This window comes from Hyperoodon ampullatus, assembly GCF_949752795.1.
Source record: "Hyperoodon ampullatus genome assembly, chromosome: 9".
NCBI lineage: Eukaryota > Metazoa > Chordata > Mammalia > Artiodactyla > Ziphiidae > Hyperoodon > Hyperoodon ampullatus.
In genome coordinates, this window is record NC_136922.1 from 77,059,163 (window position 1) to 77,087,108 (window position 27,946).

The 27,946-nt window shown below is 39.9% G+C and overlaps 1 protein-coding gene across 5 annotated transcripts in view; it reads right to left on the reverse strand.

Annotated features, from left to right (window-relative positions):
* CTTNBP2 (cortactin binding protein 2) overlaps window positions 1-27,946 on the reverse strand; it is a gene marked incomplete at both ends in the record, with an annotated part of 160,527 nt that overhangs the window by 90,448 nt on the left and 42,133 nt on the right. For all 5 annotated transcript variants that reach the window (XM_079711406.1, XM_079711405.1, XM_079711404.1 and 2 more), the window contains one exon: window positions 7,067-7,291. In XM_079711406.1, the coding sequence (XP_079567532.1) occupies window positions 7,067-7,291 (225 nt within the window). The remainder of the gene's footprint in view (window positions 1-7,066; window positions 7,292-27,946) is intronic.

The window sequence follows — 27,946 nt, forward strand, 5'->3', positions numbered from 1 at the left end:
GGGGTACCACTATGGAATGAATATTAAAAGGATAATAATGAAAACCTTGTGCCAATAAATTCAACAAATCAAATTCCTCTGAAACACACGACTTTCAGAATTGACATAAAATGGAATAAAAGATTGAAAATGCTTTATATCTTTATAAGAAACTGAATTCACAAATAAAAATTTTCCCCTAAAGAAAACCTCTAACTCATATGGATTTACTAGTGACTTCTACCAAACATTAAAGAAAGCCAAACTCATGCATGCCCTTTCAGAAAATAAAGAAGGAAATGCTTCCATTTTCCTTTAAGAATCCAGGATTACTTTCATATCAAAACCAGTCAAGTATTATTTTAAAATTTACAGAAAAATTATCACTCATGAACACACACACAAAACTCCTTAGCAAAATATAGGCAAACTGAATCCAGCAATATTTAAAGAGTAATAAAATGTGACCCACTGAAGTTCACCTCAGGAATCCAAGTTGGTTTAATATTTGAAAATCAATTAGTGTGATTCATCATATTAAAAGAATAAAGCGCAAAACCATGACCACAGCAATAGATGAAGATAAACCATTTTTCAAAATGCAAAACTCAATCATGATCAACACCACTCAACAAAGAATAGAATGAAACCTTAATGAGATAAAGGGCATCTATAACAAAGTATAGCTAACATCATACTTAACCATGAAACAGACTGTTTTCTCCCTAAGTAAAGGAAAAGCCTCTGAAGTCTGCTCTCACTATTTCTGTTCAACATTGTATTGGAGGTTCTAGTCAGCGCAGTGATGGGGAAAAAAAGGAAAACAGGAAGGCAGGCAATTTGGAAAGGAAAAAGTAAAATGGGTTCTGTTCATAGGTAACATGCTTGTTTATCTACAAAATCATATAAAATATATAAAACAACTGCTAAAACTGATAAGCAAGATTAGCAAGATCACAGGATACAATGTCAACATACAAAAAATCAACTGAATACCTGTATACTAGCAACAAATGTTTGGCAAAAACTTAATTGTGTTTATAATAGCATCAAATATTTAGAAATAAACCCAACAAAAGACATTTAAGACTACTAAACTAAAAACAGTAAAACACTGCTAAAAGAAACCATGAAGACCTGAAAAAAATGAAGAAAAATACTATAATCATGGGTTGGAAGACTCAATTTTGTTAAAGATGTCAATTCTCAACATATTAAAGGGTCAATGGAACTTCAATCCCTGAAAACTTTCAGAGAAACCAGCAAACTGATTTTAAATTTTTATGGAAATGCAAACCACCTAGAACAGCCAAAACAATTTTTATAAAGAATAACAAAGTTGAAAGACTTGTGGTTTGTACATTTAAGGCTTATTATTTAACTACAGTCATCATTTACCTGAAGTTGTAGTATAGAGGTAAGACTAATCCATGATGAGAAAATCAGAAGGGTGTTCAGTGGCTGCCTGAAGTGGGGGAAGGATTTATGGAGAAGACACTCCAGGAAACTCTCTATGGTAATGGAAACATTTTCTATCTTGTAAGGGGTACAGCTTACACAAGTATATGCATGTTTAAAACATCAATTTGTGTGCTTAAGATGTAAATTTCACTTTAATGTAAATATCTCTTTAAAAGCTATAAACAATAGTAAATTCCAGGTTTGCATGTTTGCTTTTTATAGTGCTATGGATTAACAATTCTGAAACTACTCTCTGTGTGTTCTAGGCTGGAGTACATGAGTAATATATTGAAGTATAATGGGTTCCAGCTTTCTCACTGTTGGAGAAGTTAGTTTTAAATAGAGAAAGGACAAGAATGTACCCTCTATGGTTTCGGATTAGGATCAGAGGTGTCAATATAAGTATGAACTCATGGTTTCATACAGACAGAACTATAGATAAATAAAATATAGATTTGTGTGTATATAAAATATATGTATAAATATGATAATTATACATAATTTCCTAGCTTTAGCTTCATTTCTAAACACCATTTTCCATTAAAAAGGAATGGAAGTAACAGCTTCTGGGAGTAAGAGCTAATTGCAGGGGTTGGGAAAAGAAAAGTGTACGATGAGCCTGCAAGAAAAAAAATACCTTGCTGTAAGAAAATAAGGAAGTGCTCAAAGGATGATGGGAATATATCAAAAGGAGCAGCTTGAAAGGGCTCTCACTGGCCAAATCTGGGACAATTTTGAGCAGTGATCCACGGACTGTGGACCTGATGGGTAGGGGTAGGAACAGACACCCCCAACTAAACTGCACACTGTGGAGATTATAAAGGAACCACAGCCTCTTGTGTATAACGACTACCGAGTTCCAGCTGACTCTGTTCTACTATTGATCAATTTATATCTACTCACAACCACTTCCAAGTAATGGCTGAAGGGGAATTTTGCATGGAGCAGTATTACCAAAGCCTTTTGCAAAAAGCAGCGGATTATGTGGAAGAGCTTAGAAGAACTAACACAACTTCACTGGTAGTGAGGAAGTGGGTGGTTGCTCCAAGAATAGCACCCAGACTGGGAGCTCTCAATGAAGGGGGCACCAAACAACTGTTTTTCCAGAATGAAAGGAAAAGCTCTGTAGGTGGAACAGAGCAGCAATGTAAAGGCAATCAGTTCTAAATCAATGTGTAAAAGAGAGAGGCAAGCAATTACGGTCATTTGTAAAATGAGAAAGCAGACTGCATGTCTGTCACAACCACAAAACATTCTTATGACATTTTATTATATTCTTTATTACTCCCTCACGTCTTTTAACACTCACTGCACCCTTGTCCTCTTTTCCACACGGTCACCCTCACTGGCACCTGCCCAATCCTGGTAAACAAATACGTAACGATGAAGTATATTGAGATTTTCTTCTTTATAGAGGCTGGAGCTACCAGTCAGCAGCTGGGCTCTGTAGTTCTCACCTGCCCCTTCCTCTTTTTTTTTTTTTTTAACATCTTTATTGGAGTATAATTGCTTTACAATGTTGTGTTAGTTTCTGCTGTATAACAAAGTGAGTCAGCTATACGTATACATATATCCCCATATCCCCTCCCTCTTGCGTCTCCCTCCCATACTCCCTATCTCACCCCTCTTAAAAAAAATGGTTCTCATGAACCTAGGGGCAGGACAAGAATAAAGACGCAGACATAGAGAATGGACTTGAGGACACGGGGAGGGGGAAGGGTAAGTTGGGACGAAGTGCCCCTTCCTCTTGATCTAGTTTCAAAAGAGAGAAGGGAAGACATGGATGAGGCAAGTTGTTCTCTCCTCTAAATCCCTGCTCAGAGCTGCAGACCTCAGTCTCCAGCTCCCCTTAATGCTCACTCTGCAGTGCTCCTGGGGAGTCCAAATGCATCTTGAAAGCGTAATAATGAGTTATACAAAAAAGACTCAGGAAGGAGCTAAAAACAATCATTCGTGTACAAAGCGTCCTAAACATTCTTCCTAAAAATGTTATTTTAGCTGTTTCTCTACCATGTTATCCTTGAATGAAAATCATGAAAACAATTTAAAATTAAATTATATTTGTATGTTATAACCATTATATAATGAAGTAGAAAACAGTGAATACAAATGGCAAAACAAATTACAATTATTTATAATGGGAAGAAAAAGGCATATGAAATAAACAAAACAGGGGCTTCCCTGGTGGCACAGTGGTTGAGAGTCCGCCTGCCGATGCAGGGGACACAGGTTCGTGCCCCAGTCCGGGAAGATCCCACATGCCGCGGAGCGGCTGGGCCCGTGAGCCATGGCCGCTGAGCCTGCGCGTCCAGAGCCTGTGCTCCGCAACGGGAGAGGCCACAACAGTGAGAGGCCCATGTACAGCAATAAATAAATAAATAAATAAATAAATAAACAAAACACATATTTTGATTGCTCTTTTCTCACCCATTTGTCATTTCTTTGGTTGTCTAGCACCTGAAACTCCTTCCTATGTCAGAAGAATTCTCCACCTCTGGTTCTCTCCTATAGTAGTTAAATATGGCCAGTAGTTCCTTTCCCAGTCTTGTAGCTAAGGAGAGGGCATGGGGCCTAAGGTTGGCCAATCAAATGCACCTGCTCTTAGGCTTCAACTAGGAAATGAGTAACGCAAAGAAGCAGGGCCAGGGGAGGCACCACTCAAGACCCAGGGCAGTGATGGCAGTGGTGCTGTCTGGTGTCAACAAGCTTCAGTATCTAGCTCACAGCAGAAGGATCAGCCACAGCAGACTAGATCTACGGTGAGCATTTGTCAGTGATGCTGGCTGGTACGAGCTTGTCCCCTAGTTCTCCCAGCCATGCTCTACCATGCTGTAAGCGAACAAATAAATGCTGTTTCTGCTTAACTCAAGAATACTGGATTCACTTGCTCGCAACTGCAAATTCTGCCTGACGCAGCTACCAGCATGCAACTGACCACATCATACTGAGCGGCCGCCTAGAAGGAGCTCTGTCTAATACACAGAACTACATTTAGTTTTTCCTGTGGTGAAAAAAACTGTCCCCTTCTGAATTTCCTAGTTGTTACTTTGGCTTCTTTCTTTTAAAGGCTCTGATCAAATTAAAAGATCTTTCCTATCTCAGGGCTAGAAATTATACTATGTGTATGAATAAAATGACTGAAAATAAATTAGAAAAGAAGCTGTATTAACAGATGATGCATAAGATAAATAATAAAAACCCAAATAACAAGCACCCTAGGTTACTGGTTCTAAACGGGGGAGTATATTACCAGAGGCAAAGTTCCCCATGATGATTACTCATTAGCTTATTCAAAGTGGCTTGAGGCTCAGGCCATTTGCCAAATTGACTCTTGCCCAAATTTTCCTGGCACACAAATTACCAAACAGTTAACCCTCCTATTAGTAGTCTCAGCAGGAACCAACGCATCAATGAGCACGAAGTCTCTTCTCCAGCCTTGAGAGGGCAACCAGAGCAGTGTTCAGGCCAAATGTCTTAGAATCACCACAAAGCTATGCCCAGTGTCAGATAATAAATACTTGAATTGTAGATAATGGGAACTTTGCTTTCCCCGACTTTTGCTGTGGCAGTGATTGAAAGACCTGGACTCATTTAAAATAATGGATTTTTGTATCTTAATGCTTTTAGATTTCTAAAGCTCCAATTTACTCTACATGCAAGAGAACTGAAGATGTTTGGTTAATATATTTACTTTCAAGAGTAAAGGTGACAGATAATTTTGTTGCTAAAATGGCTTTGTTGTTCCTGGCCTTATTAGCTGCTCTAATACTTTCTTTATAAATAAAGACTTGGGATAAGATACAAACTGTAACTCTTCTCACATGTTACAATCTACCGTAATGGAATATCCTTTAGGGACAAAGGGTAGCACTGCCTCTCGGACAGACTGAGACTGCACAGCCAGTGAATTTGGCCATAAAGGACCCCTGTATCCCCATTATAGGCAGGAGACAGATCACTGGCTCATTTCATACTAGCCTCTCAGGACCCCTAGGACAGAAACAATTCCTTTCACTTCCAGCCAGGTTGGAAATGACCCAGTCATTCAGAAATAAACAGGATGTAAGCTGATTAAAAAAAAATCAACTAGATAATAAAATCTTTGACTCAACTTGAAATGAATTTCTTTTTTTCTCTCTTATAAGAGGAATGATAGATAAAATGCAAAACAGAAGTAAAATTTAGGAAAGCATGCATTTTATGTATTGAACGAAAACTACAATAAAAAATACTTTCTTGATTTTTGATAACACAGCATAAAACCGAGCAGATGTACTTTATTATGAAAAAGCTCATTTGACACATTAAGAACATAATTGAAATGTGTCTCATCCAAGACATACAAATGAGCTTTAGTGACATCAGCGGAAACACAGTGGCTCTTGCTTATGCGGTTTGTGAGGATTTTTGAAAAGCTCCAGAGACCTCGGTGGTTGTCTGCAGGGCTTTGTAGAGGGTGTGCAGAGTCCAGTGTAAAATTGTGTGATTCAGTCTCCCATGCAGGGAAGGCCTTCTATTCTTTACTATTTTACCCAGTGCTTTAGTTTTCTACCCTGTGGCATACTGAGCAAAAGGTTTGCTTTTATTCAACACCTATACCAGAACACTGGCATATATAGGTTAATGCAAGGATACAATTACAGGGAGAAAGCGTACACATTCAATGACAGTATCATAGACATTTATACAGTATAGTGCATTCAGGTTAATTGTTAACCAGGTGTTAAATGTGAGCTATAGTAAGTTCTCTGAAAAGGACAAACAGAAGAAACATTTTAATTTATGCTTTAATAATGGTTGGAAGAACATGTTACTTTTAATTCTAGTAATCAGACATCACTACCTTCTCTGATTTCCTCACTCTCTTTTCTAATAAAGGGAATCAGTAGTCTCAGCAGCATATTGGAGGGACAAAATTTAAACTTCTATCTCCTTATGGCTGATCGCAGTAAGCCTTTATCACTTAGGAATCTTTGAAGCACGTGTTCATGTGCAATAATATGTATGTGTGTGGTGCGGGAGGTGAGGAGGGGGGAGGAGGCTGGTTTAAATGAAACACATGTGAGTAGGAGCCTGGAGGTCTGCAGCAGACACACCATCAGACCCCAGAGGTGAGTCTGAGATGAACCAGAACTTCAAGATGACATGCTGTGAGATTGCATATACTATGCAAACTTTCATTCTATTCTCAAACTATTTTCATTTTCAAAAAAAAAAATAATTTCTAGTTGCAAAGAAATACTGGAGACAAAAGCTGGATAAACTAAGTTGGGGATGCCACCATATGATCAGTCCTGGTTGCATTACTGGATGACTCATCTAACAGTTAAGCATGTCTTAGGGCACTAGGAAAGGGAAATCCACCCCCCCAAAAAAAATCCATTATTTTAATGAAAGCATCACAGTAAACATTATGGGAAACATAATTTGTCATACTTCTTTTATGATTTAGTGTTATATTTTGAGTTACATTTGAGAAGGGCCACCAGAATTTGTCAGTAGTTTGAATTTCTAAGTCCTTATCCCAACTCTTCTTGAAAATATTTAAGAACAAAACAACCTCAGAGATGGTCTCTTCATTCTACACTGTGTTATGGGGAAAAGAATTGTTTGAAAGTCTCAATACCTTCTTTTGTCTGCTCTCAGCAGCAGCCAGTTGTGTGGACATCCTTTCTTGCATTTTTCTGCAGTGGGCCATGACTGCTTCGAGGATGGAGAGGGGGTTGGTACAAACTGGCTTCTTCTCTTTATCGCCAGCACCTGCTTCATAGTCTCTCTGCAGTGCCAGGAATGGGTCATTTAAATTAAATCTCCCATACCGTTCCTGGATAAATACCTCCTTCCTGCGAGCCTAGAACAAAATCAGAGGAATGTATTCAAGAAAGAAATGAAAATATACAGAAGACTATTTATATGAAGGTTCTGTGATTACTGCTCCAAATGGTATTCACAACTGTCATGAGTAATAGCTTACGTGTGATGTCAGGTGGTGAGTGAGAGGTAAGGGGACTGTGACCCCAAACCCTTGACCAGCCTGCCATGCCACTCAATCTACTTTCAAATTTTCTTCCTTTGGAATATTGTCTTTTAAATTACAAAAGCTGCAAATACAGTTTTTTTTTCCCATGACACCTACTCCTTCAAGGATCTGAATTTTAGATACAGTCTTTTCTCATTTAGAGTAAAATAAAAAATATCAACAACAAAATAACTTTTAGCAAAAATTCAAAAACAAAATAATATGTTTATAGAACTTACATTACACATAATCCTCGTCACGTTAAATCACAAAATATAAATCTCCAAGTTTTGTACAGACAGAATTTTATAAATATTTGAAGAAAATATTTCATGAATTTTTTAATGTCAAAAATCACAATATTGGGCTTCCCTGGTGGTGCAGTGGTTGAGAGTCTGCCTGCCGATGCAGGGGACATGGGTTCATGCCCCGGTCCGGGAAGATCCCACATGCCGCGGAGCGGCTGGGCCCGTGAGCCATGGCCGCTGAGCCTGCGCATCTGGAGCCTGTGCTCCGCAACAGGAGAGGCCACAACAGTGAGAGGCCCACGTACTGCAAAAAAAAAAAAAAAAAAAAAAAAAAAAAAAATCACAATATTCACATTTTGTGAAGTGTAACCAACTACAAAAAAAACCTCCAGAAAATTAGGAAGATGTAAATGTCTTCTCATCACTGAAGGACATTAAAATATAGTTCACAGAGTCCCAGGAAAGAACATAGCCTCATTTTATTTTAAATGTCAGTCCATCAACGTTAAAGTAAATTTCACTTCCACTTGGCACTAAATGCAATTTTCTATAATTAGCCTACAGTGAATGGCCTTTGCATAAAATGGAAAATAGCGGTAGAAATATATTGAGAACAAGCAACATTTTCCTAACTCAGGTCATTTGGAATAGCGACCAGAAAAAATTATTCTATGTCACTGCCAGTGGAAAAACTAAATTACAATAAATCAAGCTTAATTGTCCAAAATGTTAAACATGCTTTCTAAAGAAATATTACATACATTTCCTTAATTTAAAGGCAACTGCGTTGACTAACTCAACTTTTCCATTTTAAGACCACTATCAGCAAGCCAAAAAGTAGATAAACACAAGTGCAAAACTGGGAAAATCTAATGTTTCTTTTCTTATTACCAAATTAGATTAGGAAATACAATTTAAGAAAAGTCCAATTTCACCATAAATTTAAGCTAGCTTTCAGAGGATCATTTTACACTTAAAAGTCAAAGTGGTTTATGAATCAAAAAGCATTTCGTATTTCTAGATTCTTCAAATTCAACTATGTAATCAATAAGCTGAATAAGTATCACTTCAGAGATGCAATTACAAAAGCAATTTCATTCTGTCCTTCACTTTTCTATTAATTTTTATTCAATGTAGTAGTTCATCCCACACCTCTGGATGAAAACTTGGGATAGCCCCCATGGTTTTTCTAATTACTTTTATCTAATACAATTCCTATAGTCACCTTAAAATATAAAAGTCTCAATTTGGTTATTAGAATATCCAACTTCAGTGGTATGATGGCTTCCCTTCCCCAGCTAAGATCTGCACCTGGGAAGGAAGCGTTTAAGAAAACCTCTCTTTTATCCAATCTTCTCCCCCTCTTCTTAGCTGTTTTAGTCCTCTCTGGGTTGGAAGGGACCAGAGGTAGAGGATGATGATGAAGATGGAGGTGAGGAACAGGAGCATTCTACCTGACTGGTTCAGTCGAGAAACTAGCCTTACCAACTGGGTGTGGCAAATACTTAAAGCCTACTCTTTTCCCATGAAGTGCTTGGTAGCTTGAGAAAGCCACACCCCCCTTCTCACTGCTGGGTACCCTTCATCTACAGTTTCCCCAATGTAAATCATAAATTTAGGACAGACGACATAACCTGCAGAGCCCAGTACAAAATGAAAACATGGGCTCTTTGCTAAAAGTTATTAAGAATTTCAAGATGGTAACGGCATATCCTTTAACCAAGTCTAGGGTCCTTCTAAGTGCATGGCCCTTTGTGACCACACAGCCTGCACACCCATGAAGCCAGCCTTGCATACATATCTTCTGTAGTATCTAGAATCCAGTTTTTTGTCAGCTGAGGTCCCATGTTCTCCAGACTTCTCTACTGACCAGGATCTGAATCAATCTCATTCCTACTCTTTGATGCCTATGGCCCAACCTAGTCTGTGGGAAACAATCCTGAATCTTCATTTAAAGAAAATCTGGGAGTGCAATATGACCACTGCAACCATCTTTCTGTCATTTCCACAGAATGCCTGCTTTTTTCAGCCCCACCTCCACTCAGAGCACCAAGACCTAATAAGGAGAAACCTAGTAAGTCATTAAGTAGTCTGGCTGAAGCACTTTCCTCTTGAGGTGAAGGGAAAAGCAACTAAATGGGGGGATGCACAGCATTCTCTCCAGAGAAATGCTCTTTCATAAAAACCTTTCTCTCTTTAATCTCCAACAATTAGTTTTTTTTATACCCTTAATGTGGGTAAGGAATTTAAAAGTCAAAGCTGGATTTCAAATTGTCTTCTGAAAATTTTGCATCTTGGTCCTCATTTTAGTAACTAATATTTATCACTATGGGTCCCCTGCGGAAACTTACATTTTAACAACCAGTTAAAATTACCTGATGTCTACTTACACATCCAACATATTTTATGATGTATAATATCTGTAACACTAACTCAAGCCCTTTCTTTTTTTTTTTTTTTTTTTTTTTGCGGTACGTGGGCCTCTCACTGTTGTGGCCTCTCCCGTTGCAGAGCACAGGCTCCGGATGCGCAGGCTCAGCGGCCATGGCTCACGGGCCCAGCCGCTCCGCGGCATGTGGGATATTCCCTGACCAGGGCACGAACCCGTGTCCCCTGCATCGGCAGGCGGACTCTCAACCACTGTGCCACCAGGGAAGCCCTCAAGCCATTTCTTAACCACACAAGTTGTTCTTAAATCAGAGTGAACTTTTGATAAATGGGTTAAAACGAACTTTTACATAAGAGGTAAATACATATATCATAGACTACTTCCAGTTTAAACAGATTTTATGGTCTGAAAAATTTTTTAAATTATTATTTTTGGCTGTACTGGGTCTTTGTCGTTGCACGCGGGCTTTCTCTAGCTGCGGCAAGCGGGGGTTACTCTTTGTTGTGGTGCGCGGGCTTCTCATTGCAGTGGCTTCTCTTGTTGCGGAGCATGGGCTCTAGGTGTGTGGGCTCATCAGTTGTGGCACTTGCGCTCAGTAGTTGTGGCTCGCGGGCTGTAGAGCGCAGGCTCAGTAGTTGCGGCACACGGGCTTGGTTGCTCCGTGGCATGTGGGATCCTCCCGGACCAGGGCTTGAACCCGTGTCCCCTGCATTGGCAGGCGGATTCTTAACCACTGTGCCACCAGGGAAGTCCCCTGAAAATTTTTAATACTTTTTCGTTTTTTTACTACTGTGAATGTTTTGCAGGTATTTTTTGTTGTATTTTGGCTTTATTTTAAAATTACTAGCTTTAACTGTGGCATTGTCAAGTGTGGGCAATTTTTTTCCTGCTGAAAATGTTGTATAATTATATGTCTACAGGATCATAAACATAAAACTGCCAACTGATTTGCTTTGCCAATATAGACTGACGCTTAACCTTTATGACGAAGTTCAAGACACATACATTAGCTTCTTTTAAGGGAAGAAGCAGGGCTAACAAGCTATGCAACTTTGTCCCTGGTGTCCTTCATTTTCAAAACGAGATCAATGAAGCAGCCTCATTTGTCTCTAGGACCCCTAGAGTATACACAACAAATATGATTTCATTTTCTTTTAAAGTTCCTAAAAGCCTGGAAACCTCAGGTAAAATGAATGTGAAAGATTTTATGCATTCCATTAAACTGACCCCGATCCCATGTTTATTGCTTTAAAACAGTGGTCCCCAACCTTTTTGGCACCAGGGACTGGTTTTGTGGAAGACAATTTTTCCACGGACTGGGGGGTGGCGGGGAAAATGGATGGTTCAGGCAGTAATGGGAGCAACGGGGAGTGGCAGATGAAGCTTCACTTGCTCACCCTCACTCACCTCCTGCTGTGCAGCCTGGGGGTTGGCGGCCCCTGCTTTAAGAGATGCCAGGTAATAATTCTACTCTATAGCCATACAGGAATTTATTTATACATGTTACATATATTCAACATGCATTTTTTATATCCTTGTCTTAAAGTTAGACGCAGGGGTTCTCATTTTTCAACTATTAATGTTTATTTCTTGTAACATTCTTGTAAGAAGTATACCTTTCTTAGCATATCTTTCTTTGTAACAGATTGCTTAATTTTGAATGTACCACATTACTTTTAAAAAGGGCAGATCGGGCTTCCCTGGTGGCGCAGTGGTTGAGAGTCCGCCTGCCGATGCGGGGGACACGGGTTCGTGCCCCGGTCCGGGAAGATCCCACATGCCGTGGAGCAGCTGGGCCCGTGAGCCATGGCCACTGAGCCTGTGCGTCCGGAGCCTGTGCTCCGCAACGGGAGAGGCCACAACAGTGAGAGGCCCGTGTACCACAACAACAACAAAAAAGGGCAGATCAACAATATATACAAGTATTAATATTTAAGGAGACTGTGTAATAAAAAAGGACTTAAAATGTGTATCATACTGCACTTGAAGAGGCCGATCCTTAAAAAAAAAGGAAGAGCTGAATGTGCAGATAACTTCTTCGTTTATGCATCAGAATTACTTGAGAATGAAATGCATTTCAGGGTAATGAGTCATTTGAAGACACAGGCTAACTATAATTATGAAAACAGACTCAAATTCTTAAAACCATCTACACTGATAAGTAAAAATATAATTTCATCAGAATGTGAAGCTTTATAGAATCTTGAGAAAATCACAAGCAAGAATTAAAAACATGGCCATTATTAATGGAGGATTTGACCAATACAGAGTTCCTACTTTTGGCTTTCATTGTTTTGTAAGATCAACTGAAGTAGGTTGGACCCGACCAGTGAAAATAAAAAGAAAAGTACTTTAGCTATTCAACTTTTTCTATAGCATGTAATCCTCTTAGGAAAAAAACCCTACAACTTGGATTGTAAGTCACAACTAAAGCATATCACCGATTAATTTTAAAACATATTGACAAACTTGTAGCTAAAATTATTTTGTCTTATGAAAAGCTGGAATGATTTTGTAAAATTAAAAAATATCAATACTTATAAAAGATAACTTTTACTGAGAGCATATTTTTTATTGCTAGGTTTTCATACTCACTTTCTCCTAAAACTAAGTCCAGAAGATAGCCACTTTTTAAATTCACATTTTATAGACAAGCAGACTGACGCTCAGAAAGATTAACTTACTCTCCCAAGGTCATTTCAACAGGAGCTGGTATTCAACCTAGGCAGTCTTTCTCCAAAGCCTACTCACTGAAGTATTTTGTAATTATGACTAGAGTATTTTGGAAAACTAGAAAAAGCTTCAAAAATAAGTATTGTTTACAACACTATTCAAACCGATACAAAGAAATAAAGTTTGAAAGACAAAAATATGACAATATTCTAAGTAGTTAACAGCTTTCCATATGCTCTATAGGTACTTTCATTGTTACTGACCATATACTAACATAATGTAATCAAACTTAAGCGTTTTTCCCCCAAGATTCTTCAGAGATTTTATGCAAGTGCAAAATACAGTTCAATAAGAAAAATCGTTTGTAAATATGCTTTTCCCCAAAAGCATATTATCAAAAAGCACTGACTACCTAAAAATTAAAAAACCAAACCCAAAACCCACAAGCATTAATACAGATCTAACTGCAAGAAGACTGCAGAGGAATTCTGTCCTCAGCTCCAGCCTACTCAACACATTGGCCACTGTCATGGATGCCAATGATACAAAACTGCAAGGGAGGGCTTCCCTGGTGGCGCAGTGGTTGAGAATCTGCCTGCCAATGCAGGGGACACGGGTTCGAGCCCTGGTCTGGGAGGATCCCACATGCCGCGGAGCAACTAGGCCCGTGAGCCACAAGTACTGAGCCTGCGTGTCTGGAGCCTGTGCTCCCCAACAAGAGAGGCCGCGATAGTGAGAGGCCCGCGCACCGCGATGAAGAGTGGCCCCCGCTTGCCACAACTAGAGAAAGCCCTCGCACAGAAACGAAGACCCAACACAGCAAAAAAGAAAAGAAAAAAAAAAAAAACTGCAAGGGAGGGATGGTTGAAATGATGAACCCAATCTGACAAGATGGACTTTCACAGGAATAAATATGAGTCAGTTCTTGAGTAGAAACACAGAGGCAAGTATGAAAATCACTTAGGGGCTGCAATCAATCCTACATTCAAGGACTGAACCATGAAATGAACACTGTTCCTCCACCACACCTCAAATCAGGACTCCACATCAGGCTTCATTAATTAATAGAAAATAGCTGTCAGAACTAGACAATCCCTGGACTGCTGGGCTCACTTCTGGGTGAAATATTTAAAGAATGATCAATAGAAAAAGGACCTGAAAACAGAACTGAGTATAAAAAGAAAATAGGAATGCTTAAAAGACTTAGAGGGCTTCCCTGGTGGCGCAGTGGTTGCGAGTCCGCCTGCCGATGCAGGGGATACGGGTTCGTGCCCCGGTCTGGGAAGATCCCACATGCCGCGGAGCGGCTGGACCCGTGAGCCATGGCCGCTGGGCCTGCGCGTCTGGAGCCTGTGCTCCACAACGGAAGAGGCCACAACAGTGAGAGGCCCGCGTACCGCAAAAAAAAAAAAAAAAAAAAAAAAAAAAAGACTTAGAGCAGCACGATAGCATTCTTTCAATATCTGAAGTCATTTCATGTTTAAAGAGGTATTTAACTATTTACCTGATTCCCAAGGAACAGAATTATCACCATTATAATAAGGAATGTTTAAGGGTCAAAGCTGTTCCAAAGATACAAATAGGCTGCACTGGACTGGAGTGAAATCTGCCTCTGGCTGTGTTTCAAACATCGGCTGAAATGGTAGATATGGGGAGCAGGGGTCTCAAAAATCAGGAAGGCCGTTGGCTTCTAAATCAAGAGGGATGGAAAATACATATTTTCCCAGAAGCCAACATAAAAATTCATCTATCTAGCTCTAAATCTCTGTCTTAGTGGTAAGAAGTTCCAGTAGACCCCAAATTTTTTTGAAACTAAAATTACGAGCTCTTCTAAGAAGTAAGGGGAAAAAATCCTACTTGCAAATAAATTTCACTCTAAGAGGGGTGAAATATTCTGGGAGTGGGTTTACACATTCATATACCACACACACACACACACACACACACACACACACACAGAGTGGTTAAGTAGAGCCCAGAGGGTGGGAACAGCTATGTGAAAGTTACACAGTCTTTTGGAGGATAGTCACTGCCCTTCAAGGATCACAAAGGCTTAGAAATTCACTAGCCAGGAACAAGATATAACTTCCTGGAATAAGAATAAAATGTCAAAAAGTCTAAATAGTTCAGTTGAGTGAACACATTTCAGACATTGCTTAGATGTGGCAAGACATACACGGGACACAGAAATGAAGGCATGTCATGGCCTCACGTGACCTTCCCTGCAATACAGGAGGAGTATGTCAGAGAAGAGGCAAGTTTTCCCTGCTCTCTCCCCTCCCACTCTTATGCCCCAACCTTGCGGCCATAACATCCTACCTGCTCATGGACAAAATAATCTGGATGTGCAGAAACTGTCACTCCAGGAATACATTTACATAATGAATATCGTGAATCATATATCAAGACTGACTTAGATTTATCTGGTTCCTGAGGCTAAAATCTGGAAATCACACTTCAATAAACCACCAATTTTCTCACAGAAATGTAGACCATTCTAACAGAATCTATGAAATGGATTGATTTCACAGAAGCCAGAGCCAGAAGTAATCTCCTAATCCTTTACGTTGACCTTGCCTGCAACTTACCACCTTGCACACACCCATCGGTGCTCATCTCAGTGGCCCACGCTCATCTGTAAAAATAAGATTACCTTTATTGCCTAACTAGGTCAAGAATCGCACACAATGCCTCACTGTTCTGCTCCCTTGCTCGGAGTAGACATTTATTAAACTATCAGCACACTTTAAACTGAATCCAGGAATGGCCTCCCAATTTGTCTTAACACATCTCTCCAGGCAGTCACCACACATCAGTCAGAACTGGAGCACAGATGAACGACCTGCCAACTCTGCCCTGGGCAGTTAATTGCTGCAATTAGCTATATCTTTACCTCTACTAGACAGTTAAAACCATGCCTTTTATGTCTCTGTACTACCAGTACAATACACCACATGTACCAATTACTTATTTAAGGCTGATAGAAGTAATAGCTTCTATTACTGGGATTAGTCATTCTCAATGACCCTTAACTAGAAACAAACTTTTCATATCAAAAATCAATAATCTTAAAATTCATAAAAGAGGCACTATTACTAAACATTAATAAAAAACTAAATGAGTGTGTTTATCCACATCTATAAGCATATTTGAACTATTTTTTTATTTAAAATAATACATGTTTGCTGAACTTAGGAAAATATGATAAAAGGGAAAAAGAAAAAAAAATCCATGATTCAATCATCAGAAAGTAGTTACTATTAAGTTTGCCTGGTACTCTACAACTTATTTTTTCCAAGCACGTACTAAAAATAGCTATCAAGGACTTAAGGGAATATGTTTTAAGCAAACTTTCTCATTTAGTTTGCTAAACAGTTCCCACTTCAATTATCTATATCAATATTTTAATAGTATTCCATAAATGAACCCTTACATACTAAAAAAACTCATTGTTTATCACTTATTTCGCTTTCAATTGTTCTAACATACCTGGAGGTAAACCTGTGGGAATATTTATAAAATTCACTGAGGTAGTATTACTGGGTTAAAAATTAAAAACATTTCGGTATGAAAGGGTTTTTCAGTATCCACAAATCAATCAGAGTGATACACCTCGTTAACAGATTGAATAAAAACCATATGATCATCTCAGTAGATGCAGAAAAAGCTTTTGACAAAATCCAACATCTATTTGCAATTAAAAAACAAAAAAACTCTCCAGAAAGTGGGCATTGAGGGAACATACCTCACCATAATGAAGACTTTTGAAATACATTACCAAATTCCTCGTCAGAGGGTGTTTGCCAATTTTATTCCCACCAGCAGTAGTGTTTTTGCATCTATAGTTATGAGGGAGATTGGTCCATGTTTTTCTTCTGTATTTTTTAAAAAATCTTTGTCAGTTTGGAGATTAGGATACCGCCAACCTCAAAAAATGAGTTGGGCCATGATGCCCCCTCCTGTATTTTCTGAAAAGTTTTGTGTATATTAGTATTATTTATTTTTTGAATGTTTGATAGGATTTACCAGTGAAACCATTGGGGTCTGAAGTTTTCTTTAGGGGAAGGTTTTTAATAATGAATTTTTAAAATAGATACAGAGCCATTTCTATTTTTTATTTCTTCTTCTATCAATTTTGTTAAGTTGTATTTTTCAAGAAATGTGACCACTTCCCCTCGGGTGTTGAAGTTGTTCACAGTATTCACTTAATATCACTTTACTATCTGTAGGATCTATAGTGATAATCCTTTTTTTCATTCCTAATATTGGTGATTTGTGTTCTTTTGTTCTTGCTCATTTTAGCCAGGAATAATTTAATTTTGTTGATTTTTTTCAATAGCCAGCTTTTGGCTTCATTAATTTTCTGTGTTGTCTATTTTGTATTTTCTTAATTGCTGATCTTTAACAACAACAACAAAAATCTCCTTCTACTTAGTGTTCACTTTGTTCTCCTCCTTGTAGTTTCTTACTGTAGAATCTTAGGTCATTGATTTTTAGATCTTTCTTCTTTTTAATACAAGCATTTAAATCTCTCAATTTCCCTCTCAACATTGTTTTAGCTGTATTTCAAATATTTTGATGTATTTTGCTGCCATTCAATTCATTTTCTAAATTTGTGATTCTTTGTCACACTGAAGTTTTTTTTTTTTTTTCAAAAAATTCCAGATATTTGGAATTTTCCCAAATAGCTTATTGTTACTTTTTTCTCATTTAGTTCTATTGAGGTCACTGAATACAAATGTCAATTAATTAAAATGGTGGATAGTGTTCATATTATCTATGTTCTTTTTCTCTATCAACTGCTAATTGTTCTATCAACTACTGAGAGATATATTAAAATCTACTATGATTATGAAATTGCCTATTTCTCCCTTCAATTCTATCAATTTTTGCTTCAGATATTTTGAGATCTGTTATTAGTTGCATACACATTTATAATATGTCTTTGTGAAGAAGCATCCTTTTATTATTATGAATTGCCTTACCTCTACAGTACTGGGTCTTTTTTATATCTTTTATTCTGTTTCGTTTATCTTCCTATTCATAATTCTCCAGTACAAATGTTTTCATTTGTATTATTAAATGCTATCCACCAAAAGGACAAGCCTCCTTCACAATATCAGTTTCTACGAATTTCTTTGCTATGCTACCAGCTTATTCTTCTAGATGAAATTTAGGCTTACAACTTCTAAAAATTAAAGCAATGATACCTCTGATTGAAATTATGTATAAATTAAAAACACATTTGAGGAAAGAAAACTTTTTCATAAAATTAACTCTTGCCATTGGAAAATAATCTTTTATTAAAATTTGCTTTTATATATTATAGTTTTCTATTTTCAAATCAATTACCATAAATTTGAGAATAAAGGGATACTTCTTACAAATCTTTGTTAATATCCCCACTTCCCTAATTATCTCTGTACAGTACATACTTTATCTTGACTAAAATTGCTGAAGCAGTAGTTCTCAATCCTAGCTGCTCATCAGAATCATCTATGTAACTCTTCAAACACAGCTCTGGCCCAACACAATCAGTAAGTCTACAAAGATTCTCGTAAGCACTTTGATGCCTCAGCCAAAGATAAGAATAACCAATTTCCTGCTTCTCCATACACTTTCCTACCATTATTTCCACACTTAATATCTTTATGCTTATTCCCAACTAGGTAAATCTTTAGTTCATTTACTTTTCAAGCAGCTTTTGGATGGGAATATTTTCTATCTTTGCTCATCTGAAGATGACTTCTATTTCCTTCTTACATTTACTTTGTCTGGGTAAAAACACTCTTAGGGGGTATCCTAAGACTCCTTCTGTATCCAACAGTGCACAGGAGCAAGTCCACAACCAGGTGGATTTTGCTCCCTTTCAGGTAAGCCTCCTGCTTTTCTGCCTGATTAAATCAATTTTCTAACCTTAAAATTAATAAATAACATTTAAGATTATTCCTGGTGTTGGCTGGTATTTTCCTGGCATGTAGCTTTTTCATCTAAAGACTCTGCTACACCTTGGTTACAGCAACCATTTTACTCGTCCTAGTCTCTCTGAGGAGGACCAATTTTTCTCCCAGTGGATCTCCATTCTCTATGTTCTACACACATGTATCTTCATCTCTAATTTGTCACTTTAATCCCTTCCTCTGGGTTCTGGGAAATCTTAAATTTGTCATGGGTTCAATGTTTTTATAGTGCTGATTTTTTTCACTCTTACTTCTAATAGATACTTTACTTCTCCTAGTGCATTTTGAAGTCTCGTAATGACCATATTAGGTAGGTACCGCTGTCCTCCCATTACAGGTAAGAGCACTGCAGCACTGAGAGGGCAAGGGGCTTGTCTACGGTTGTGTGGCTACAAGGGGTGCAGCCAGGACTCACTCCAGCAATCTGCCTCCAAGATCCACGCCCCATTCTCTGCTTTCTTCCCCTCAGCTGTGCAGCCAGCCAGTCAGCTCTCCATCACAATCTGGCTCACCCACCATTCCGTCTCACTTCAGAGCCTATGTTTCCTTGAATTTTAAGACACAAAGCAGATGCTATCTAAAAATTACTTTCTAAAATTTACTCGTTTCTCATAATAATTTTTGTCAGATGTAGGTTGTTCCTTTGCATTTAAAGTGTTATCTTCCTTGTTCTATGCTGCAAAATCTTTCATAGGCCCTATGGGTTTTTCTCTTTCTTTTCTTTTTTCTGTTTACTCCATCTTTGGGTCAGTAGGAGTCAACCCAGATCTGGTGTTTATCCATAAGCAGGTAAGGTAGAAGCTCCCTGAATATCCTGACTCTCCAGCCAGTTGCCATTAAAAGGCTCCTCTAATATCGGGAGCAGTGAGCAGACTGGTGCAAATTTACATCGCAAGGCTGCTTTCACCTGAGAGTGACAGCAAGTCAGAGCCACAGCCCCCATGAGACATATGGGCTCCTGTTAGGTGCCCCCCAGCCTGTGTGTTAAGGACAAGAAGTCTCTTTGGCTGAACCTGTCCACTAGGCATGAGCGCACGTCTGTGGCATCCTCTGTCCTGACAGAATGTTAGGCAGTGGCCCCATTGCCCAGACAGCTCTCTGGTTGTTGCAGCAACCTTCCTCTCAGATGCTTCTCCTTCACATAGAGAGGGATTTCAAGTGACAATTCCCTACCTATCCCTTAGCCTGCCCTCGCCTCTCCAAATCCTAGGAGGTAGGAGTTGGCTGGCTCTTTGCACGTTACAGGTCCACCTCCTGAGAGAGCATCACAGGGATCCAGGAAGTGAGTCAGTCGGTCCTCATTCATCCCTCTGTCTGGTCACACAAACATTCTACCTAGAAGATATTCCTTTATTTTTCAGGACATGGGAAGTACAACAGTTGAGAGAGTGGGCTCAGAGATCAGACAAAAAGGATTTGAATAGTGACTCTGCCACTTCCAAGGTATGTACACTCGGGCTGGTTACTTTACTCCCCTGGGTCTTCTCCAGTTATATGAAGTTAACAGAGTACCTAACCCAGAGAGCTGTCGCTGTTGTTTTGAAGGATTAATGAAATAATGCACGTAAGGCACTTAGCTGGGTGCCTGGACAATAGTGCAAGTGTAATAAACGATAGCTATCATTTTACTAATGATGACATTCTTTCTAGCTTGTAAGTTTTTGCTTATTTTTATATCCTTTAGCCTATCTCATCAGAGAAATGAGAAGTTGGGAGTCAGAGGCCAGTGCCAAAGTCACCATGTTATTTAGAGCTCCCAGGAGAAGTTTATCAAGCTTCTAGCATGCTGAGTGATTGTGTTCATGTGTGCATTCACACACTTAGAACTATCCTGCCTCTTCGGTTGCATCATACTCCTTAAGGGAAAAGCCCTGTGCTCCTAATGGTCCATTATTCTAGACACCCCTCAGTGTAGTGGAAGGCCAAGCACTGAGGGTGCGCTCATGAGATGCTACACGTGCAGTAAAATAGAATCAACATGTCCGTGCATGGAAATGAACTCATCATCCGACACTTACAGAAATGCACATGAATACGACAGTCCAGGGATAGAGAAGATATAAAGGCCTTTGAGAGATTTTTTTAAAGGATTACAAAGCAAAATACAAAGACCTAGAACAAAATACAATAGAATCCTATTTCAATACCACTCTTTGATACGTGAAATCAGTTCTAATGTAAGTCCAATGATGTGTTCTCAAACAGCACATTTACAGAAAGGAGATACTGTTGTGCCATTAACTTTATAAGCTTTGCCTTATTAATGGATGTGTTTTTCAGCTCTCAGGGTAAATTTAGATGTCAACATGTAAATATTCAATTTGCAGCCTTAAAATAACAAATGTACACTAGCCACTCATTTGCTGAAGCTCTAAATCACATTGTTTTCTAAAACTTCTAGATACTGAATAAATTGGTAGAATTTTTCCAACAAAATATATAACCATCAAAAAACCTATCAAAGTTTGTTGCATTATAGTAAACTAGCGAAAGAGTAGCTTCTGGTAAACAGACTACTTAGAACATCCGTAAGAAAATATGCTTCTGATGCAAATCAAAACTACAGTGAGGTATCACCTCACAGAGGTCAGAATGGCCATCATGAAAAACTCTACAACAATAAATGCTCGAGAGGGTGTGGAGAAAAGGGAACCCTCCTACACTGTTGGTGAGAATGTAAACCGATACAGCCACTATGGAGAACAGTATGAAGGTTCCTTAAAAAACTAAAAATAGAGCTATCATATTATCCAGCAATCCCACTCCAGGGCATATACCCGGAGAAAAGATACATATACCCTAATGTTCATTGCAGCACTATTTACAATAGCCAAGACATAGAAGCAACCTAAATGTCCATCAACGGAGGAATGGATAAAGAAGATGTGGTACATATGTATAGTGGAATACTACTCAGCCATAGAAAAGAACGAAACAACGCCATTTGCAGTGACATGGATGGACCTAAAGATTGTCATAGTGAGTGAAATAAGTCAGACAGAGAAAGACAAATATCATATGATATCACTTATATGTGGAATCTAAAAAAATGGTACAAACGAACCTATTTACAAAACAGAAATAGAGTCACAGATGTAGAAAACAAACATAGTTATCAAGGGTGAAGGGGAGGAGAGAGAGAAACTGGGAGACTGGGATTGACATATACACACTACTATATATAAAACAGATAACTAATAAGAACTTAATGTATAGCACAGGGAACTCTACTCAGTACTCTGTAATGACCTATATGGGAACAGAATCTAAAAGACCTGGTGGCGCAGTGGTTGAGAGTCCGCCTGCCGATGCAGGGGATGTGGGTTCGTGCCCCGGTTCGGGACGATCCCACATGCCGCGGAGCGGCTGGGCCCGTGAGCCACGGCCACTGAGCCTGCGCATCCGGAGCCTGTGCTCCACAACGGGAGAGGCCACAGCAGTGAGAGGCCCGCGTACCGCAAAAAAAAAAAAAAGAGTGGATGTATGTATATGTATAAATGATTCACTTTCTGTACAGCACAAACTAACAACACTGTAAATCAACTATACTCCAATAAAAATTTAAAAAAAGAAGATATGCTTCTGATGATTAAAAAGAAAGTAAAATTTTACTCAACCATTGATTTTAAAACAAGTGTTTGAAAAATAAGTCTTCTGTAGAGTGGTCTGATACTATCCAGGGAAGCAATTACCACTTCTGGGTACTGAATATTCACGTACCAAGCACACTGGCAGGGATTTGGCAGGTACACTCTTCATGTTTGCTGGACCAAATTCCTGTTCTGAAAATTCTCAAACAGGTCTTCCCCCCGTTTGCATGTTATTCACATTAATAGGCTACACAGAAGCATTTTCTGATTTGGCTTTAATCACCTAGAACTTCTGACTCATAACAAGAGACACAAAACCAGTATTAAACGCCTTGTCTAAGATGAACATACAAGTAGTTATCCAAACAAACAAACAAAGAGAACCTCAAGAGAAAGCAAGGTAGCTTCCTTGAAAGATTTCAATATTGGGGGAATAATGTAGTTCACCAATATGATAATTCCGGAAATGCCTACTTATCTGTGACTCAAGTGAAGAAATGTGGAAACAGGAGCGGGTGTGGGAACAGTGTTAACATAAGCATCCCCACGTGAAAAATTTAAAAAGTGAAAAACAAAGAAAGGCAGTGTTGTCTCCTGAGGACAATGTAATAGATAATTTCTGTGGGCGGAGGTTGTGATTAAAAATTTTAAATACGGTCCCTCTTATAGCTGCAGGAAACATCAGTTGACTCAGTTAAAAATAAAATTCCCCAGGACATAGAGAGAGAATGGTGGTGACGATTTGCTCTCGGTGCTGCACCCCCTCCCACCCCCCTACAGAACCAGCCCTGGTCATTGAGAGCAACTCACCAATCACAAGGCCTGTTGAGCATCTGGAAAACATAAACAGAAAGATCTCAACATTCTCACCGTCTACAAGCTGAAGATGACTCACTCCGTATCAACAACCATCAAGGGAAATGGAATGTCGACAGTTTGAAAGCAGTCTTTATTCAAACCCCGTCAGTAATTTGACCACCATTAAATGTTCCCCAGTCCCTAAAAGAATGTACCTCCTGTACTCCTCGCAGCAAACCAGAAAACCACCGCAGCTGCGAGAGAGAAAAGGATCACTCACTACACAGATCACTGGGCAGCCCTGGGAGAAAGCAGAGTCCTTGGAGGGTAACTTCATCACATGCCAGCAATAAAAGACGGTGTGTGTGCCCCCACAGATGGTGGCAGATGTGCAAACCTCAGGTCGGACACTCCTAGCTCCTCTCAAGTCAGAGTCAGGGACCTAGCAAGGAAAAGGTGAGGGGGAAGAGCTGATCTTATTCAAGGGACTGGCACATCTCAGCAGGACAAGTGTCATTTGCAGGAAGAGGGTAAGAATCCATTTCAGACCATGCAACTTTGTCTTCCTTCACTGCATGTGATGCAAGAACAGCTGTGAAAATACTTTATACACGATTAACTGTGGTGCATAGGTTGTTTGGTATTACTAATATAAAATCGAGTAGGTCATTTATCAGAGGTTTGTGTTGGTTCACATTGGTGAAAATGTTCAACTATTCATGTTTCTGCTAGACTTTTCTTTTTGCTTTACATCATTTATTCAATGAGAATTCATCAGGCAACGTCTGTGCACGGGCCATTTTTCTCTAGCAATCAGCTGCCTTTGTCTTCTTTATTCTGCTTTGTGGGCAGGATGGGGAGGGGGTAGTGTATCTTAAATAGTCTGTAATAGAGAATAAATTATAGAATACTGTAAGCATGTGCTACACATTATGAAACGGTTAAAATGTGGCGTCTCCTCCAAAGGAGTTTAGGCCAAGATGAATGATAATCATTTCCAGAGTCTCCAACATGATTTATGACTGGTTATGGTCAATTTCTGAAAAAAGTAAACCTGAACTCTATTTTTAAAGCCTATTCTTGTAACAATCTATTTTCTCTTCTCCAAGCTATGCCACCCACTTTCTCAGTGAAAGTGAGCACAGGTCTGAAAGCCTCTGTGGGCTCAGACTAGATGACACCACTCTCCTGTGTAGGGGGCGCATGACAGCGCTCGCTGGAGTTTGCTGCAGGAAGAAGGTGAGGACCCTGCCATTCCCACCCCCTCTATCCTGGAGCAGCTACTGAAGGCATCTGTTTCTGTCCTTTAGTACCCTTAGTCTCCCATTAGTATTCCCGGAGAACATAAGAAGAGTAAAAATAACAAAGTTAGGATGGGACTAAGGTTGTCCCCCTCTGCCAAAAGCATGTCAGTTCTTAAACTCTGGTCAGTTAGACAGAGTGTTGTTTAAGTAGAACTAAAGCCCGCGGTCACAGTCTCTCAGCCAGAGTAGACAACACTATCATTCATACTAAAGACAGTCATTCTCATCTGATGATGAATACAAGATCAGATGATGCTATCAAACTCCCGGAAGACACACATCCCTAGGAGCTATAGGACTAGGAATGGGCAACCACACATGTTCATTCAACCACTGTTGCAAGCGGCTGTCTCCCCATTTGGCTAGCCAGCAGGAAAGGATGTGGGTATACTTTAACTGCCTCCAGAGTAAATGCCCGAAATAGGAATCACATCCACAGCCCTGGTCACAGGAGCCCTACCCTAGAACTGACTGACCTTACTGCGCACCAGAATTTATAAGAGGAGCTGTCAGAGTCCATCGGAGGCATCATGATAGCTGTCTGAGCTGATGTGGTACAGCTGTGCGTTTAGGAGATCCCTCTAGAACAACATCATGCTTGCCAGTGGACGGACAGATGGCTTTGCCTGTGTAGTGTCTTTTTAAATATTGGTACCAGGCACGTGGATACTGGTAGCTGCGTTTGAGAAGTAAAGGAAAACGTGCACTTGAGATCAAGCCTGGCATCCACAGAAACAACTTCTACTGCATTACATATAAATAACAGTATCAATAAAAAAGTCCACCAAAATGACCAAAAAATTAATTTATGCAAGGAAAAATCTTAATAGCGCATTTCCAAAATAGTTCTTTTTGAAGTTGATTTAGTACCATCTTAATTTTATTACTATTTCTCAATGCTAAAATGACCCCAGCAGACAACACATTTTTTTTTTTTTTTTTTTTTTTTTTTTTTTTTTTTTTTTTTTTGTGGTATGCGGGCCTCTCACTGTTGTGGCCTCTCCCGTTGCGGAGCACAGGCTCCGGATGCGCAGGCTCAGCAGCCATGGCTCACGGGCCCAGCCGCTCCGCGGCATATGGGATCCTCCCAGACCGGGGCACGAACCCGTATCCCCTGCATCGGCAGGCGGACTCTCAACCACTGCGCCACCAGGGAGGCCCGACAACACATTTTTTAAAAACACACACACAACACATATGGAGTGTACGAAAGGCAATCAAATTCTCTTTATGTCCAGGAGGATAATAATGGAATAAATGCACCTCTACAGGTGATCTACGTTACAGTATTTTTGCTACGATTCTATTGAGCCAAAGTCACGCTAGGAGGCCACGAGCAAGTGCTCGGTGGCTATCTTCTAAGGTCAATCATCAGCACTATGACACATTCAGAATCTACCCTAGGATTAAGAAACCTGTGTGTGCCCACGTTTGAGTGAAAGGACAGAGACACAGCAAAACACACTATGCATCTGTTATTCCTATTCCTTTCTTCCTCTTCTTCAAGAGTCAAGAACCAGGGCTTCCCCGGTGGCGCAGTGGTTGAGAGTCCGCCTGCCAATGCAGGAGACACGGGCTCGTGCCCCGGTCCGGGAAGATCCCACATGCTGCGGAGCTGCTGGGCCCGTGAGCCATGGCCACTGAGCCTGCGTGTCCGGAGCCTGTGCTCCGCAACGGGAGAGGCCACAACAGTGAGAGGCCCACATAGCATCAAAAAAAAAAAAAAAAAAAAAAAAGAGTCAAGAACCAGATTTGAAAATAAGAGTAAAGAATTAGAACTCGAAACATACAGCCACTGGGAGGAATGCTGTCCTCAGAGCTGATGCATTATTTGGAAGGAGAGGGAGAGGGGCCCAGGGAGGCGTGAGAGTCACTGAACTGCTGATGGTTTTCCTACAGTTACCGGCTCATTCTTCCTTCATCACAAAGCCCCACAGGCAGCATCAGCACCACTCTTCCCTGGCTCTATGGCCTGGAGGCTGCCTGCTCCTCCCAGGAAATAAACACCTCTCAGTCTGAATGAATTGAAAAAGTAATCATTGTTTCTGTTTCACAAGAAGATAATAGGATCTTGTATTTGAACGACTCTTTGGGATGAACAGCCTAGATTACCAAATAGTCAAAGAATCCTATTGGCTAGGAAAAGGCTAATGATGTTTCCACATGTAAGCTTTTTTTTTTTTTTTTTTTAAAGTAATGAACCTTAGGGTAAGGTAAGGTATAATTCTAACTGTGGATGAAATATGTGCCAGTTAGGATACTTTCATTCTAAATTCCAACACTTAGAGAAAGATAAAAGATAAAATGGTTTCTCTACGACTCTGGTGCCCCCTGTTCGCTGAGAACTTTGCCGTTATCCAGGAGGCCGTGAATTGTGTGGATGAGCAGGAGGCCCGGAGCTCACGATTTCCTAATATGCTTGGCTCCAGCAGCCTTCCTCAGAACCCTCCCTCGACATCCTCATGTCCTTGGACTTCATCGTAACCATGCCGAGATCTCAGAGCCTTCCTTCTCCCTCAGCTCATCTCCCACTCCCCAACCACTTTTTCTCTCCTTGCAGTGTAGAGCTCATGTTTGTCCAGATGATTCTATTTTTTCAAGCCATGATTTCTCAGCACCATCAGCTTGGATCCACCTAGAATCTGCCATCTGTGTCTCTCAGGAGACTGAGCTGTGCTGAAACACCCAACAGCTTATTTTAAAGCCAATACACATTTGAAGTCTCCAAACTCACCTCGGCCCAAGGAGCCAAGGCTACTACTACAGGTTCAGTGAATGATATTGGCTCGGAGGAGGCCTATTCACCATGTGTCTCCGGTTCCATGATGACCACTGCAAACCTTCTCTGTGCTCCTAATCCATCTGTATCCCCCTCATGGCACTCAAGCCTTGCTTTCCTCTTCATCCTGGTGATCATTTTTTCCCACAGCACTCTCAAAATTCTGTTCCCTCCTTTATGATCTTTTTCAAAGGAAACCATTTCTTTGCCCCTCTCTAAGGTTATGTATTCTATCTATGCCTTGCTTTCCCTCTCTAATTCCTTTTATCTCTAAGCTGCCACAAACAGTACTCTGTGATCAAAACTACTTCTTACAGACCCTTAAATTCAACTGCTGCTAAATAACTTACCCTGGGTCTTTCCAGCCCAGAAAAATCAGCAGGTACCAAACTGAAGTCTTCATCTTCTCCACCAAACACCTCTCACCTCACACTCTCTCTGCCTTGGTTGTGGCATCACCACAACTCGCCTGAAACCTGAGTGTCGGCAGATGCCACTCTCACCACTCTCGTTCCCACAGCGTATCAGTCGAGACTTATCATTGCCACATCCTAAATATTGTTCACATATATCACCTCCTCTCCATCCCAGCCACCACTGCCTTACTCTAGCTGCTTGTCATCTTTCTCACTAACACTTCCAACAGTATCCTGCTTGGTTTCCGCATCTCCAGGCTTGATACCTCTCCAATCAATCTTCCTTTTTGCTGACCAGAAGAATTACCCCAAAATGCAGGTCGAAGGTAT